General features: G+C 42.4%; 1 protein-coding gene across 1 annotated transcript in view; it reads right to left on the bottom strand.

Annotated features, from left to right (window-relative positions):
* The window catches only part of ep400 (E1A binding protein p400), a 36,441-nt gene extending 22,264 nt beyond the window's left edge, over window positions 1-14,177 (bottom strand). Inside the window, exons 1-23 of the mRNA XM_071515030.1 lie at window positions 14,042-14,177; window positions 11,480-12,837; window positions 11,251-11,358; window positions 11,029-11,113; window positions 10,653-10,772; window positions 8,468-8,865; window positions 8,057-8,356; window positions 7,293-7,478; window positions 7,033-7,173; window positions 6,861-6,939; window positions 6,600-6,637; window positions 6,451-6,508; window positions 6,185-6,274; window positions 5,727-5,840; window positions 5,436-5,626; window positions 5,092-5,269; window positions 4,850-4,986; window positions 4,540-4,709; window positions 4,000-4,174; window positions 3,737-3,873; window positions 1,910-2,096; window positions 1,290-1,459; window positions 935-1,110 (exon numbers count right to left, since the gene is read on the bottom strand). Coding sequence (XP_071371131.1) covers window positions 935-1,110; window positions 1,290-1,459; window positions 1,910-2,096; window positions 3,737-3,873; window positions 4,000-4,174; window positions 4,540-4,709; window positions 4,850-4,986; window positions 5,092-5,269; window positions 5,436-5,626; window positions 5,727-5,840; window positions 6,185-6,274; window positions 6,451-6,508; window positions 6,600-6,637; window positions 6,861-6,939; window positions 7,033-7,173; window positions 7,293-7,478; window positions 8,057-8,356; window positions 8,468-8,865; window positions 10,653-10,772; window positions 11,029-11,113; window positions 11,251-11,358; window positions 11,480-12,802 — 4,561 coding nt within the window. The 5' untranslated portion in view covers window positions 12,803-12,837; window positions 14,042-14,177. The remainder of the gene's footprint in view (window positions 1-934; window positions 1,111-1,289; window positions 1,460-1,909; window positions 2,097-3,736; window positions 3,874-3,999; window positions 4,175-4,539; window positions 4,710-4,849; window positions 4,987-5,091; window positions 5,270-5,435; window positions 5,627-5,726; window positions 5,841-6,184; window positions 6,275-6,450; window positions 6,509-6,599; window positions 6,638-6,860; window positions 6,940-7,032; window positions 7,174-7,292; window positions 7,479-8,056; window positions 8,357-8,467; window positions 8,866-10,652; window positions 10,773-11,028; window positions 11,114-11,250; window positions 11,359-11,479; window positions 12,838-14,041) is intronic.
* Between the last annotated feature and the right edge of the window lie 1,971 nt (window positions 14,178-16,148).

Genomic DNA, 16,148 nt, shown 5'->3' with positions numbered 1-16,148 from the left:
TACGATGTCAGTTCCTCTACATATTCATTCAGCAGTGGTGGGCCACCACAGCAAGTCGACGGCCACCACTGCTTGAGAAGATGTGAAAAACAAAACAAAAAAAACATTTTAGTCTAATTTCCACACAAAACACAAATGAGTATAGGTCCAATATATATAATTAGTGCTTTTAGTATAATTACAGGGACAGATAAACTTAATCCAATCACTGCTGTAGCAACAAAGGTTGTAGAGGAAAATACTGTGGCCTGCCCACCACTGTTGCATGGTAAGTATAAATCCAAACACATGAAACCAAAACTACACTAGCTGAGCATGTCTGCTGTATAAGCTGTGACCAGTGAAAAGACAGCTGGTCAGTGGAGTAGTAAAAAAAAACTTCTCTGAAGAACTTCTGTGTGATGGCATATTTGACTTTAAGGATTTGTAGTGTTTTACATACTTTGATGAAATATGCTACAAACACTAATATTAAAAATGTCTGCTTACAACATATGACAGTGTGGACACAGAGTGAATGAATTATTCAAGCAAGACAGGGTAAATGATGTGCATTAAAATCCACTCAAAATAGGATTACACTCATGCAGCACAGCATTATACACTGCAAACATTCCAAATGGAAAACCAGTATAAACACGATAGGAAATTACAATTAGCCACATACTCGTAAATCTTGAGCAGTGGTTGGTAAGTTTGTCTTTGCTAGTCACTCTGGCAACAAACCAACCTTTCTTATTCTCAAAAACGATTTGACTGGCAAAACAGTTAAAGCAGCTGGTAAAATTTTATATCCATTAGCCACTGTGGCCGTTAGATAATAATAATAAAAAAAAGAGAACTTCCTGTCCTGAGTACAGCCCCTGCTCATAAAAACGTGCATCTCCTTTTGTTGCTGGTGCAATATTGGGCAGGTGGGAAGTTGTGGTCTTACCCTGAGAAGTGGTTGTAGTAGTCGTAGTGGTGACGGGGGACTTGCCCCTAGTCTGGGCTGGCTGGCTGGCGGTGGTAGTGGTGGGGGTGGTGGTTGGAGGACGCTGGCCTGCAGCACTGGTGATAGCAACCAGGCGACCTTCTGGCTTTGTCCCATACTGCACTGGCTGAAACAACCTAATCAGCCAAACAGGAGAAACAAAGAAAAGAATAAAGTTGTGTCAATGCCACAATATCTGTGTAACAAATAACATTAAGTTTCCATTTTAAGGCAATTACAAAGTAGTCCAAGGAGTCCAAAGGCTAAAACAATATCCTAATGGAGATTTATAAAAGGTAAAGGGAACAGCGCCGACCTCATGGGTTTAATCTTGCATGGCTTGGGCCGAGGCGGTGGATCTGGAGCAGTGTAGATCTCCTCTATGAGTTGCTTTGTAATCTTGAGTTTGGGAACTGCCTCGTTAGTCTGATAGCTAGTCAGTCTGTTCTCATTGCTGATCAGGTCAAATATCGACAGATCCGCCGTCTGGGAGGACAAGATCAAAGACAACAGCAGACATATGTTATCTATCAAAAATCGTATTTATAATTACATCCTGACAGGAGGTAAAAAGACTGACAGGGGTTCAAAATAAACAGAAAAAATTATAATACAATAAAAAAAATAAAAAAAATCAACTGACAGAAAGACAAGGACACATGACATAGAAGCAGATATAATAGATAAATAGCAGAACAAGATATAGGCAGGATGACAGCATATTCAGGGTACCTACGAGTTTCGGTAGGTCTACCACAACATAGGTCTGCATGACTGGGAAGATTTCTCAGTGGAAAAACAGAACACCAAGAGACTGCAACAACCTCTAACAGTGAATTCAAGACTTGCTATATGTATTCAGGACCTTTTAAGATAATTTAAGAGGACCTGCAGACACCTTGGTTCATGGCAACAATGCAATGCACAATCACGTACCTTCCATGGATCTTTCTGCAGTGCTCCCAGCACCAGTGATGGGGTGTTGTACTGCAGAGAGGAGCAGAAGTAGGAGCTGCTGGTCTCTCTGGGAGCCACCAGTTCGGGGTGGTTACACACCCGCTGCAGCTGCATCAGGACCTGAAGCACGCTGACAAAATGGCCTGTCTTCAACGCCTCCTGGGCTCTGGAGGAGGACACACAGAAGACATGATGAAAGATGAAAAGGAAGGAAAACAGGAACCATAATCCAAAAATATCCATCTTGACAAGTTATACTGAGTCTTAAAATTGTTCTTAAATCAAGTGAAAATCAGCCAATGAGATGAGATAATTACATTTTTTCCCCCCAATACAGACAAACCACATTTATTGTAGGTGTGATAGGTTCACAGCAGTTTCATTATCACCTATCATACTCTTAACCAGTTGCTGAAGTGTTGTGTTGAGCACCTAGGAGTACACATCTTCTCAGTGAGTTCCTACTGTGTTGCATAAAAGGTTCTGAGGGAGTTTCTCTCATTTCTTGTCACAAGCTACATCTGTGTCCACTTTATCGCTGTTATTTTTGCATCCGCTCTGGTGAGCAATGGATTTAAATCATTAGCGAAATGGCAAAGGTGAAAACAAACTGTATCCTGATGTTTTCTCTTAAACATGTCTGTGTGCTCTGAGCAAGGCTGCCACCCCAAAACAAAAGGGATATTCCAGGTCCTTAAATTGTTCACGTTCCTGGCATGTTGGTACTGGCTTTCAGTTGAGAAAAAAGTAAATGAATGTAAAAACTAGGGATGGGCCAGAATAGGCTAGTCTTTATTGATTTTTTTTTGTACCACTGAGATTCATATAATAACATCAGCCAATAATATTTGGGATGGTGGCTGACATTGTTTTTTTAACCTCTTAGATTAAATATATAACAGATAGTCGCAGGCTTATGTTCCACAGGGAACGAAGAGGATTAAGTAAGTAAGTAAGATTAAACATATAAGGCTCCCGCACACCATCTACTTGTAGATCACAATTTAATAATAGCGACGTTTCAGTCAAAAACATCTTAGATTAAAAGGTAACATATTCATCTTTTTTTTTGACAACGCAGAAGTTGCCTAATCCCACCAAGGTTGTGGAAATCTGTCTTAAATATGCCCTATTAAAGTTTCATCATTCATCTAAAATGTCATCACAGAGAAATTGTAATCTAGACGAAGGCTGCAGGCCCATGTTCAACATGAGCAAAAGGGAAGGAATAGACCAGAGGTCTTTTACATTTATCTTTGCTTTTAAATTTATTTTTAAAGTGAGAAAAAGGGCATTCTGCCACAAAAAACGCAGTTAATGCCTTTTCATTACTAAGACAGCCAAGAAACTTATTTTTAAGCCTATCAACAGTACAGCCTAATTTAAATATAGGCCCTTCTTCAGACCGACTAGTAAACTAAATGTTCCGACAACCCACTGACTCATCGAAAAAGATGACTTTCCATCCCGAGTCAAAACAATTGGTGACCACAAAGTGATGCCATAAATCATGTCAAAAAGGCTGAAAAAACATTGTGATAAAGGTTTACTTTGCTGTAAAGTGATCAATTGTACAAATTTCCTGATATTCCATGACTTAATGAGAAAAATTAATGAGAGCTCTCAAAATTGAATATTACATGAATTCTAGGACCTGTGGGAACCCTGTTTTAAGAGTGCTCCCATCCCAGCGAGAAACCTAATCTATTGCTGATGTTAACAAATATGACTCTCAGGGCCAGGGAAAACCTTTGATTGCGTGAAACCACAATCAATCTATCTGTCTATGTGGAGCAACGATCTCACCCTGGTTGAGTGAGGATGTCCTCGTAAAGGCTCTTCTGCCTGCTAGAGAGGCGGCACTTCAGGATGTGCTCATATTTCTTGGGCAGCTGCTTCTCCACGTCCCTTTTGGAGCGCCTCAGGATGAAGGGCTGGATCATCTACAGTTAAGAGTAAGTGTGTGAGGATTTCACATGTAACGATCATTTATGCATAGTAGGTGCATAAATCCATGTTTCACTATGGCACAGTTATGGCACAGAGGGGCTGGCAGGGGCTATACCCACCCTGTGTAGGCGGATGACCAGTTTGTGGCAGTAGTCCTGGTTCTGGTCTGTGCCTGCCTTGACAGGGAAGTCCGAGTAGGGCCTGGTGATTCCTGGCAGAAGGAAATGGATCATGGTCCACAGCTCCTTCAGAGTATTCTGCAGAGGCGTGTTGATGAGTAGGATCCTCTGCTCACTGGAAGACACACAGGGAAGACTCAGAGCTGAGTTGTAGGCATCTAACAGCATGTTAAAAGTGATTTTAAAAAGGGAAAAAAATATCACTGACATGCTGCATGAAGATCTGATCAGATCAGTTAAATAATCTGCATGCACACACACACACGTGCACACACACGCACCCCTAGAGGCATGTTTGTCACTCCCAAAAGCCTAGTAATTAATAAATTAACAATTCTTAGTGCTGGAACATAAAACAAAACAGGTAAACAATCATCTCCCATTAGAAATAAATGGGAGTTATGTGTCCAACCTTGAAAAATCATAACCCTGATTCTGAAGAAATACTGGACTGACTAAAGCATATTTGTCACACCACACCTTTTGAGAGCAAAGATGGTTTCCCAGTGTTTCTCTGTCATGTTTTTGATGTGCTGCACCTCGTCTAGGACCAAGTGCCTCCACCTTCTCCTCAGGAAGTGGCTCTGGTCCTTCAACAGCAGCTTGTAGGACGTCACACATATATGGAAGCTATTGGCTTCCCCCCACCACTGGAGATGAAAGTCATCAGATGAAATCAGTGTCATGGGTCATAATTCATCAGTTTATTGGGGAAAAAACTTTTACATTTTATTTTCACTTTGACAGGAAAGAGCTCTTTGCAAAGACAAAAAACTCTCAAATAAATTACCATTCTCTTAGATCTGCGCTCCCGTCTGTTGCCCAGGTACAGGAGGATCTTGAGGCCAGGACACCAGCGCTTGAACTCCATCTCCCAGCTCACCAACTTGCACGTCCTCACCACAATAAGGTGGGGTCCCCAGATGCCTGTAGACAAAAATAGACCATGAATCCACCTTATTCATCCTTCAGAAAAAAAGCCAATCACCGTAAAACACAGATTTTTGTTATTCTCCTTAAACAGAGGCATACCCTCCTGACCAGCCAAATGGGCCATGTAAGCCACAGTCTGGACAGTTTTGCCGAGGCCCGTCTCGTCAGCTAGGATGCCGTTGAGGTGTTTCTTGTGAAGGTTTGCCAGCCAGTCCACACCAATTTGCTGATACTCTCGCAGCGAGCCATGCAGTAGAAAAGGAGCTGGGCTGCGGGTCTAATATAAAGAACATAAAGATTATTATAAAAAAAAAAAAGTAGGTATCTGTTCTTTTCTTGACAAACACTGACAGGATATACCCTCTGATTTTCCCTTACAATAGTCTTCACTAACACCTTGAACCCTTCAACAACTGGTGTGTGCGTGTGTGTAGAAGACTTACAGAGGAGGTGGTCCTGGCGCTGCCCTTGGGCAGGATGAGCTCTGTGGCAGCGGCCACTTCAGCTATGTCTCTGATGGGCTTGCCATCAGTGTCAGTGGAGCTGGCCTTGTCAGCCCCACGGTACTGGTCCACACTAAGCAGGGAGTCAATCACCACCGCCTCATGGGGACTGCCCTCTGGACACTCCATCCCTGGAAAATACAGAATATCAACAATTTTAGAGACATATCATCCACATACTGGCAAAACAGGTATGGCTTAGAATTTCAGATTTAGATTATAAAAAGGTACCTTCCGTCTCCTCCATGTCATCTTCATCACTATGAGGACTGGGCTGAGGCCACTCAAAGCTGTCAGCATAGGCGCCAGCATACTGCTTCACCAGAGCATCCAGAGGCATCTCAGCTAAGAGCCACATGACACAGAGGCAGGAGAGTAAGCAAGACAGACACATACACACAGGTCATCCTAGTACTTGTAGGGCACATCTAACTCACTAGCGATGCCATCAGTCTCTCTTAATGCCTGCTGCCACCATTAAGTTATTTATACTATGATTTTACAGTCTGCTGACGCTAACATGGTGAACATGACAGGCTAAACATACCTTTATTTTCAGTTTACAGATAATCTAAATATGTGTGGTTTAGATGGGACTATACAAGTGGGTGACAAGCACGAACTCCTCTAGCGTTTTTTCCTCCTTAGTGTATATATAGACAGAGAAGTAATGCAAGCAACTGAAGTACCATCTTTGGCCAGGTCGGCCAACTCTGCCTTGTGGTCTGCTGCCTGCTCCATGGCCTCCTGTTCCTCCATGGTGCTCTCTTCATCTGGGACTAGACAACAGACATGACACTCAATCAAAGTGAACAGTTGCATGCTCCGGCTGTATAGTTTTGTAGGGTAAATCTGTACTATCAAGGCAACGCCACAACATCAACTGCACAGGCTCTTTAAACATCCAGGTTTTGCAGGACACATGAACCCTGAGAGTTCATAGATTGGCACATACCTTCTTCATCAGCACAAGATGAATTTGATTTTCTTTTCCTAGTTGAAGTGGTTGCCTCCTGTAAAAAGAGAATAATGTAAAATAAAGTATCCAAGACAATGCTTTGGCACTGTCATTGTCATAAATCAGCATGTCAGTGTAGCACCTACTTCTTTGTCAGCTTTCTCTCCCGTCAACTGAGCAGGTCCTGTAACACAATGAATTTTAATTCAATGCACTTGATATGCACAGGTGATATGATGGGGTTTTTCCTGCCAAGGTTTACATTCAAACCAAGCCCCTTGTAGGGCAATCCCCAAAAATAGAGAGCTATTCTGACCTTAATAAACAAAAAGGCACTGTGTTTTATTTTTTGTACTTATCTTTTGCACCTCAAAATAATTGCTACAGAGTTGCTCAGTGGGACATACCTTTGCCTGAGGCTTTTTGCAGGCTGAGCACTTTCAGCCTCTTCTCATAGATTTCAAACTGGAGTTTAATTTCCACAACCTGAAAAAAAAAAAGAATATCTCATTCCAATAGACTGTTGTTGTTTATAATAGATTAAATGATATTGTTATTCTTTAACATACAAACCCATACCTGCTCAATGTTAGACCAGAAGAATTCCACCTCCCGGGCAATTGTGCTGGCAATGTGACGAAGATGAATTTCCTCCTCTTTCTTGGACCTTTCTTCACTTTTCTTCTGCTCTTGGTGGTAACGGGCACAGGTGCGAACAAGCTGGAGTGGGGGCACATCAGAAACATGGGCTTTCAACAAGACCCTAGTTCAACTTCTGCAGTAACTTATTTGTTGTACCACAGACATGCCCTCACACACAGGTATCAACAGTCCCATACCTTCTTAGCAGCTGCCTCTTTCCACCTCCTCTCCTGGGCAAAATCTGCCGCCATCCATTGCATCTCCTCCAGGAGGTAGTCCCAGTGAGACTTTGGACGCGAGGCCTCCATGAGCTTGGGGAGCCTACTGGATGACCATTGGCCTTCCTTCCTCAGCTCAGAGATGCGTTGATGCACCTGACTCTCCTGGGGATTAGAGACAGTATAGGACATTAGAAAAAACACAAATTATGAAAAGAATACCTTAGTCTGACCGTAATCCTGAATGTTAAAAGTGTAGCTGCATTCCCCCCCCCCCCCCCCCCCCCCCCCATTTTCTCCAGTTAACTTCTCAATTCAGGCACATCGGTAGGGTAAGGTTGTGACGGACCTAGTTTCTTTCTTTATGAGCAGAATTTGTATCAGGATGATTACAGGTTTCTATAGGCTTCCATTACATGCAAGGCTTTCTAAAGCCTTTTTAATAGCAATTTAAATAAAATTTAAGACCAATATGACCCTAAAAATACGGCAGAAGAATAAAAACAACAAACCTAGTAGAACTAGCGAAGCATACATCTGTGCAATCAGGGAGAACACCAAGAAAAAGCAGGACTTTTAAGTCCTCTGAAATGGTATTTAAGAATCAAAGGCAACATTGAACAGTATTTAAGATATTTAAAGGTCTATAAATAAATCAATATCGATAAATCAATTGAAAACATTTTAAGACTTTTAAAAAAAAGAGAGAGTACACTGGTGTGTTTAGGAAAATATAAACTCACCAGTTTGGCCTGCTCGACTTGCTTATCCTGGGTACCCTCCTGTGATGACTGCATGGCTGCGCTGTGACCAAAGCCCCCGATTTTGACCGTGGAGATGCCGTTGGTTCCAGCCAGTTTGGACTGGGTGCCTGGGTTGATGTTGGAGCCAGGAGGGCGGAGAGGGCTCGCAGTATGGGGGGATGGAACTGAGTTGGGAGCAGAGAGGGGGGCAGGAGACATGGTGGACATGGATAAAGAGTTGGTCATGATCCTCTGGACAGGCTGGTTTGACTCTGTTCCAGGGCGAGCAAGGGCCACCGTCTGTGGAAGCGGGAGAGAGAAGAACTCTTAATTGGGTCTTGAATCTGCAGCATCACATTTTGGGCATAAAGTAAAGGCAAGTTGTATTTGTATGGTTTCCAGTAGACTGACCGCTTGTCCTGACTGTAGCATGGCCTGGGACTGCTGCTGCTGCTGAGCCTGCATCTGGAGATGAAGGCCAGGCTGCATCTGCTGCTGGAGTTGGGCCTGGAGCTGAGTGTGGGGGTTGACTGAGGCCAGGATGGGCCCTCCCGCCTGCACCTTCACCTGAGCCTGGAGCTGACCACCAGGCTGGGCTGTACTGTCCACTAACTGAGGCTGCTGAGAGAGAGCCATGGGCAGGCCTGCCATGGGTAGGGCACCCTGGGGCAACCTGCCTGGCAGCTGAGGGGGAGGGGTGTGCAGGCTGGCAGCATTCTGCACTGGTGGCCCTTTGGACGGGTCATACTGTTGCTGGTTCTGCTTCTGTCCTGCAATCTGGACTGCTTGGGGAGTTGGCGGCATCCCGCCTGGGGTACAGTAACCAAATCATAAGACAAACGAAAGAGTGGTATAGAGAGCAAGACAAGGAGAGAGGGCAAAAATCAGGTTGTGAGTTAATGTTGTCATCTGATCTTTTCTTCAAAGTGTTTGTCATATTTTTCGTGCTCTTGCTAAAATAAAAGGTATTAAAATGCCATGAGATGTTTGCTAGCTTACCCTTAAATATATTGGTGAGAAAACCCTTTAAACAAGCCAAGTCTTTTTAAGTTAATACCTGATTGTATTGGAGTAGATAAGGAATGTAGTACATTTAAATTTACAGAATGACTATGTTTTAGCTTCAGCTATTTCAGCTCCTCAGAACCTTGCTTTAATGAACTAGATGTACTATATGAATCAACAGCAGTGTACTACCTCCTGCTGACTGAAGAGTGAAAACTAATGAAAATCATACAGCAAAATGATTACAGAAGAAATGAAATCAATGTGATAATCTACATGTCTCTCAAATAAAATACTACTTTGATTAATGCAAAACCAAAACATTGCATTTCAAATGTTGAGAGAATGTGGTTAAAAACATCAAAAAGTAGTCATGCAATAATAGAGGTTTTCAGAGAGGTTTCAGAAGGAAAATAGAAATGTTTCAGAAGAAAATGAATAAAAAAAACTACTGAAAATAAAAAGACAGGGGAAGAAGAAAGGGAAAAAAATACAGAGCGGACACTCACAAAAACACCATATGTTTGGCATGCATGAAGCAATGTCATTCTAGCGGTAACGAAGGCATCTGAAGGCCTCTGCATTAGTGAAGAACAGTACATAGCGACAAAGCACAGAGGTGAGCAGAAGGACACACATGGGGTCTTGCATACAGCAGGCCTGAGCGGAGCTGTGCACACTAAAGCAGCGCCTGCCTTACCTCCCTGCCCGTCACACCACCTTGCCATCAACACCTGGCCCTGACACACCCACACCACCACACTCGCAAAAACCTGTGCCGTGAACACAACTCCTCCACATGACTCCCCTCCTACTTAGACTGAGGGAAAGAAGCCAAGTCAGAACAAATGCCATGAAATAACATGGAAGGAAACCAACAAAACGTGAACATGGATTTAAAAAAAATAAAAGACAACACTCTCGAAGATGTAACACATGAACTTAAGATTGAAATGACTTTGAATCCGTGTTGACAATGCAAGGACGCATAACCGGAGAGGGAAAGAGGCATGAAGGAATGACAATGAGAAACCAAAAGGAGGCACGACAAGTGGACTCAAAGAATGGGTAAACACGCAAACCCCGCTGGAAAGGAAGAAGAAATGGATTTTTGTTTTTCATTTTTCCTCCCAGGGTTCCCCCTTTCCCACTTTCTGTGATCCACCTCCAAATTAGCTGAAAATCCATCAGCACAGGAAGGTCCGTCCAAATAAAGACGACTGAGAAGAACGAACTTCAGAAAAGAAGAGATGGATAAGGACGGATGATCAATAGTTAAAACAAAAACGTAAAATCATAAGACATGGCATCTTCCCATTGAGTGGCTACTCTTCTTCAGACTTGGATTGTCTTCTTCCCCATTTTTCCTGACAGAGAGAGCTGGTGCTGGCAGAGCTAAGCCTGAACTTCTTGTGGCCTGCTGGGAAATCCAGCGGATGGATGAAGATCTGTTTGTTGATGCTGCTTGGAGGTTTTTTGTAGACGATGAATGTTGGGATTCAGTTTTTTTTTTATCTCCTTCATATGAGGACTGGGATACGTCCAGCAGCATCGAACAGAACACAGAACGGCCTGGTAGTAGCACTCCTACCTTGCGCAGTTGGCATAAGCTGCTGGAGTGGAACGCCAGGTGATCCTAAAGGACCTACACCAGGATGCTGGAAAATCAGCCCATGGCGACCAACGTCAATCCGGGACCTCTTAGCCTGATCTGGGATTTAAAACACACAATACCCTCATAACGCAAAAAAAGAGTACTCGGCACACAGCAATGACCTTCTGTAAACCTTACAGGTCACCTCTCCTTCCTCGGGTTAAGACTTCTACACAGAGCGCTAGTAGAGGATGCCAAATATCTAAAAGCAGAAGCAATTAGAGGGGAGAAAAGAAAACAAACAAAAAAGAAAGCAAACAGGGAGGAAACAAAGCAACATAAGAGACACAGGAGTCTATGATCCTTGCCCTACCTGCTTGCACCATAGCCTGTTGCCTCTTAAAGGCATCCATGTCTCCGGGGTTTGTAATGGAGCCAGCAGCAGCCCCTGAATGACCCTGCAAAGACAGTCTCTCAAGAAGTTAGTGAGTTACTTCCTCATTCCAAAAAAATCTAAAGGGCATTCAAGAAATAAACTATAGATAACAATTTCAAGGTAATTCTGTCAAGGAGTTTCAAGGGTTGCCACTATCACCTGAAACTGCTGCTGGGCAGAGAAAGCTGCAGAAACATTGGGTGGAAGCTGTGTTGCTATGGCAACTGGTGTCACTGCTTGGCCATCCTTTCCAGTGACAACCTTCACCTGAAAGAGGCAGAGATTTGAAATAGGCACAATATCCATGGGATGAAATGCATATGAAATTCTATATTTCTGACATTCTTACTTGAACACTTGCCACAATAGGGGATAGTAAATGCAATACCTCATCATTAATGACCTCCGACTGTTCTTCCTCTTCCTCTTCGTCTTCAAGGTCCAAGTCGTTCTGTCTTAAGTAAGTATACAGGGGAACACAGGGTTTCTTCTTAAAAGCCAGGTAGTCCATCATGTTCCCTTGGAGGTGCTGGAGAAAGAAAAGCTCAATCAGATAGTCTTTGAACACCTCCTTCAGGCTGTCCATCTTCTTGGTGTGATGCTCCAAGCACTGTTTCCTCAGCTGGGCAACTTCTGGGCTGGAGGGGGCAATTTCCTCTAACTTCTTGGGTGTCTGCTTCTTCATGGTGCCCATTGCCATACTGGTGGGCGTAAGAGGGTTGTTGGAGATCACTTGGGGAGGATTAGTGAGGGATGGGCTGGAGGGTGGGATGGAGGAGGGTATACTGAATGACGCTGTGGCAGCTGTTCCTACTCCAGCAACCACGCCCTGTGAAGTCTTCTCAAATATCATAGGGCGTGCCAGCTGTCCTTGAATTATACTGCTGATCTGTGGAGGTAGGTTGGAAGTGGTGATGTGGCCAGGACTGCCCAGAGTGGAAAGAGCAGTGCTGGTAGCCACAGGGCTTTGAGGTCCTAGGTGGTGGATGGTGCCTCCAGTCTGTGAGTGGGGCTGAGAGAGCCTGCGTTCCCTCACAGAGCCTGGTGCTCCTGGGGAAGACAGCTGTACCTGGCCAGGTGTGGCTGAAGTGAGCTGGGCCAGCCCTGTCCCCTCTTGGTAAACAAAGTGGCCACTTCCAGATGGACTGCCTAAACTGATTTGCCGCACCAACATACCAGCCTCAACAAATCGTGTTGGACTCTGTCCACACACACCTAATGCTGTTGCAGGGGCTCCTGGTCGTGTAACTCCCTGCAGGGGGACTGGGCTGTGCTGGGTGGGACTCTGGGGCTGCATGGGCTGGGGTACAGGTGAGGTGACCTGGATGTAGGAGGATGGAGCATGCTCAAACCTCCACTGAGGGGTGGTATGCTGGAAGCCAGGGGAAGCTGGGTTCTGGAGAGGGAGTGGGGTTAGGGTGATCTGCTGGTTACCAGTCACCATCTGACCCACATTCTGTAAGGTGATGTTCATGTTCTGGCCAGTGACTGGACTGCGACTCATGATTATCTGGTAATTGGGGGACTGAGGGGCTGAAGGGCTGGCTGCAGAGGTAAACGTGGTCACAGGAGATTGAGGGTGGTTAACTGTAGCTTGCTGCTGAGTAACTGCCATGGTTGGCTGCTGCTGCTCTTCTGCTTCAGACCCGCTGACAGACTTGGATCTCTGGAGTTGCCGTTGCATATTCTGTGATCCACTTCCATGGTGCATTGCGTGACACTGTTACTATGCCTAAATACAATAATCTGTGGAGAGGGAATAACAGAACAATCACAATATGCTTAAATCAGTGCTTCTAACCATGGCTTGGGACCCTTAACAGGTCGCAGGCCTTTTTCTGGTGGATCACCCCATAACAATTACTAATGCATACAGTATGCATTAGTAGTCCATGGTCCTTCAGAATGGACTAAATCCATCCAATTTGGGCCCTGGGTTCAAACACCTTAATAGATTTCTAACTTAAATTAATATACCTATGCAATTTCCATGTTTTATATACACACACAGATGCAAATGCAATGACACTGAGTAAACTAAACGTATTTTGTTTACAGCTATCAGATAAAACAATTCACATTTGACAGGTGGCACATCAGACACATTAAATCGCCATCTACTGGGTAGCGAGGTGCTGTATTAGGAATCCGCTCCTTGCATTAGCTGGTGATAAAAGAAGGCAGGGCCTATTACCTGAAACTCCAGAACATAGACATAGCCGCTATACAATTCCTGACATTAACGTTATATCCTTATTCGCGCCCCTGCTAACGTAGACATCTGCGTGCCGTTTCCAAAGAAATACCTGATGTTGAAAATGTTGTAAGTTTACACCATGAACAAAAATAATTGTTATGACAACAATAATAATACAGATACTGATGGTTTACTGGCAAAGAGGGCTTGACTAATAGCTGGAAAATAGCCAACGTCAATTTACATTTCAAACAAAGGCTAGCTGTGACTAGCTGTGATACTGTTGTGTAGCGGCTTGCAATAAATTGCATTGTTAAGACAGTCAAGAGTTAATTTTGCAATGTCGATATTTATACGGTTATATCTTTATAACCAAAACAGTCTGCACAGAACCGCATCTTTCTGGGTTCCGACTAGAACGTTCATTGTTTGTAACGACGTTACCAATTTGAAAGTATCGTCTCGGGGCGTAACGTTAGTTAGCTAATAGCAGTACGGTTTAGCATTAACATTAGCTAGTAACGGTACAGTTCGACATAGACTAAAATGGGGTAATACAAAATACTAGAAGTAGCCTACAAATATTAGACGGTCACTTTTGCAATTATGCCGTCTGTGCTGTTTCAGCAATTACACTGAGCCTGGCTACGGGACGCGTGCTAGCTAATGATGTTAACGTTAGCTTGCTCTTGCTAGTAGGCCAGCTCCCAATGAATAAATAAATATTATTATCACCTCACCAAGGTAACTTACGGGGAATGGAGCTTCTGTAGTAGTTTCATAAATCCTAAGTCATATTTACAAAAAGCCACAAGCTATAACAAAAGCTATTAGGCGAAAAAATAAAATATCGATATTGCTAGTGACTATTCAATGTTTTGGGCTAATCTCATTCAGAAACATGGCGACGGCGGCAACCTTTTGTGTGACCTGGATGTGCTTCTGTCTACAGGAAGTGGTAAAACCATACAGATAATGACGTAAGGAGATCCATTTGGACCGAGAACTTTTGTCTTACGGTCTCAAGTGGTAAGAGCTGTCTCTGCTGGTCTTGTGCAGCTAATGAAGAACCACATAAGTCATATGTGTGCGTAAAATAGATTTTCATCTCAAAATTGGGAGTCTAGATATTGTGACTAAATGTGTCAACAAGCAGTTGAGACAGGTGATCCATAATAATACATCCTCCTTCCTATGGGTCATTCCCAGAGGCAAAAGTTTCTGGAATGCCATCTTTATAAATTGGAAAATGTCATGCCCCCTAACTTTTGTATTTCCAATAAAGCCAGAGAGATTCATCTGAAAATTCTTCATAATATATACCCAAACAATGCCCTTATATCTAAACTCAAAGACATTGATAATAAATGTAGAATTTGAACTTCTGAAGAAGAATCCCTGCTTCATTTATTTAGTTGCTTTTATACAGCAGCCGTTTGGAACGACAAATGGTACACTTCCTAAGAAACACAGGCCACCAGTTCACTGAACTATAAAGAAGGATATATCTATACAGAAGGATTTTAATGTAAAAACGTGTATACATTGTGAACTTGATGATACTGTGTCAATAAATGTTAGATACACAAAACTAACAAATACTTTGAAACTACAAACAAATAATAAAAAATGTCTCACTTTTCATTGATTTGTCAATTATAATTTTTTATTTATGTTTTTATGAATATATGTCTGATGACTGCTTTTATAGTTGATGTTTTTTCCTAATTTTGCATTATTTGGTTTTGTATAATCTTGCAATAAAGTTTTGAAGGAAAAAAAATATCTGCCTCAAGATAGGCTCCTTTTTAATTTAATATAGAAAAATAAAACAAAATTACATAAAAAAAAAAAACCAATGCAATGAACAAGCTCTCACCAAGTGGACTAGATGTGTTGGACTTCTTCAACGCAACTTTTTTGTTAAATTGATAGCCTTTAAGTCATTCTTTAAAGATCCTAGGTCTATTTGAAACGTTTTGAATGTTTTTCATTCCCTTGGTGGCTTAAGCTTTCTCCTGAGAGTGTAACTATGAAGTTTTCAAATATCTGCTGAAACTGTCCATTCTATAAGCTAATATTGTTACACAGAGAGAGATAACATTCTGCCTTATCTTGACTTCCTATACCTGAAGGCCAAGGATCATGTAAGAAATCTTGGTGTAATTTTTGACAGTGATCTTTTGTTTTAAGAACCATATCAGTAATGTGTGCAAAACGGACTTTTATCTTTTACGTAATATTTCTAAGGTCCGTGACATGCTTTGCACTGCTGACTGTGAAAAAATTGTGCATGCTTTTGTGACAACCAGGCTAGACTACTGTAATTCCCTCCTATCTGGATTACCCAAGAACTCACTTTTACTATTGTTTTTATCGTTTACTCCTTTTATTTATTTGTTTTTATGCCTTTTTATTCTGTGAAGCACTTTGTAAACAGTTTTGTTAAAAGGTGCTATACAAATAAAGTTATTATTATTATTACACTTGATATACAAGCATATAACTTCCCTGCATACTTAACAGGGACATAAGATTAAAAAAAAAGTCGCTCAAAAATTAGGGTAAAGTGCTGAGATATGTAATATACAGCCTTCAGAAAGAATTCAACCCCCTTGACTTTTTCCACATTTTGTGATGTGGCAGACTGAATAAAAAAAATATGAAATGGACTTGTTGTCATCAATCTACACAAAATACTCTATAATGACAAAGTGAAAACATATTTTCAGAAAACTCTACAAATTTATTGAAAACAAAATGCAAAAATATTATACATAGAAGCAGCAATTAAAGTTTCAGGTCTTCTTGGTTTTATGGGGTTGACTCTAGGTGCTGCATTTTATTCATTTAAAAATGT

Source organism: Centroberyx affinis, unplaced genomic scaffold, assembly GCF_046629955.1.
Source record: "Centroberyx affinis isolate AG114_WGS23_722 - 3 ecotype Tasmania unplaced genomic scaffold, CSIRO-AGI_Caff_v1 ptg000297l_1, whole genome shotgun sequence".
NCBI lineage: Eukaryota > Metazoa > Chordata > Actinopteri > Beryciformes > Berycidae > Centroberyx > Centroberyx affinis.
The sequence above is the reverse complement of the archived record's forward strand: the minus strand, read 5'-3'. Positions and strand labels throughout refer to the sequence as shown.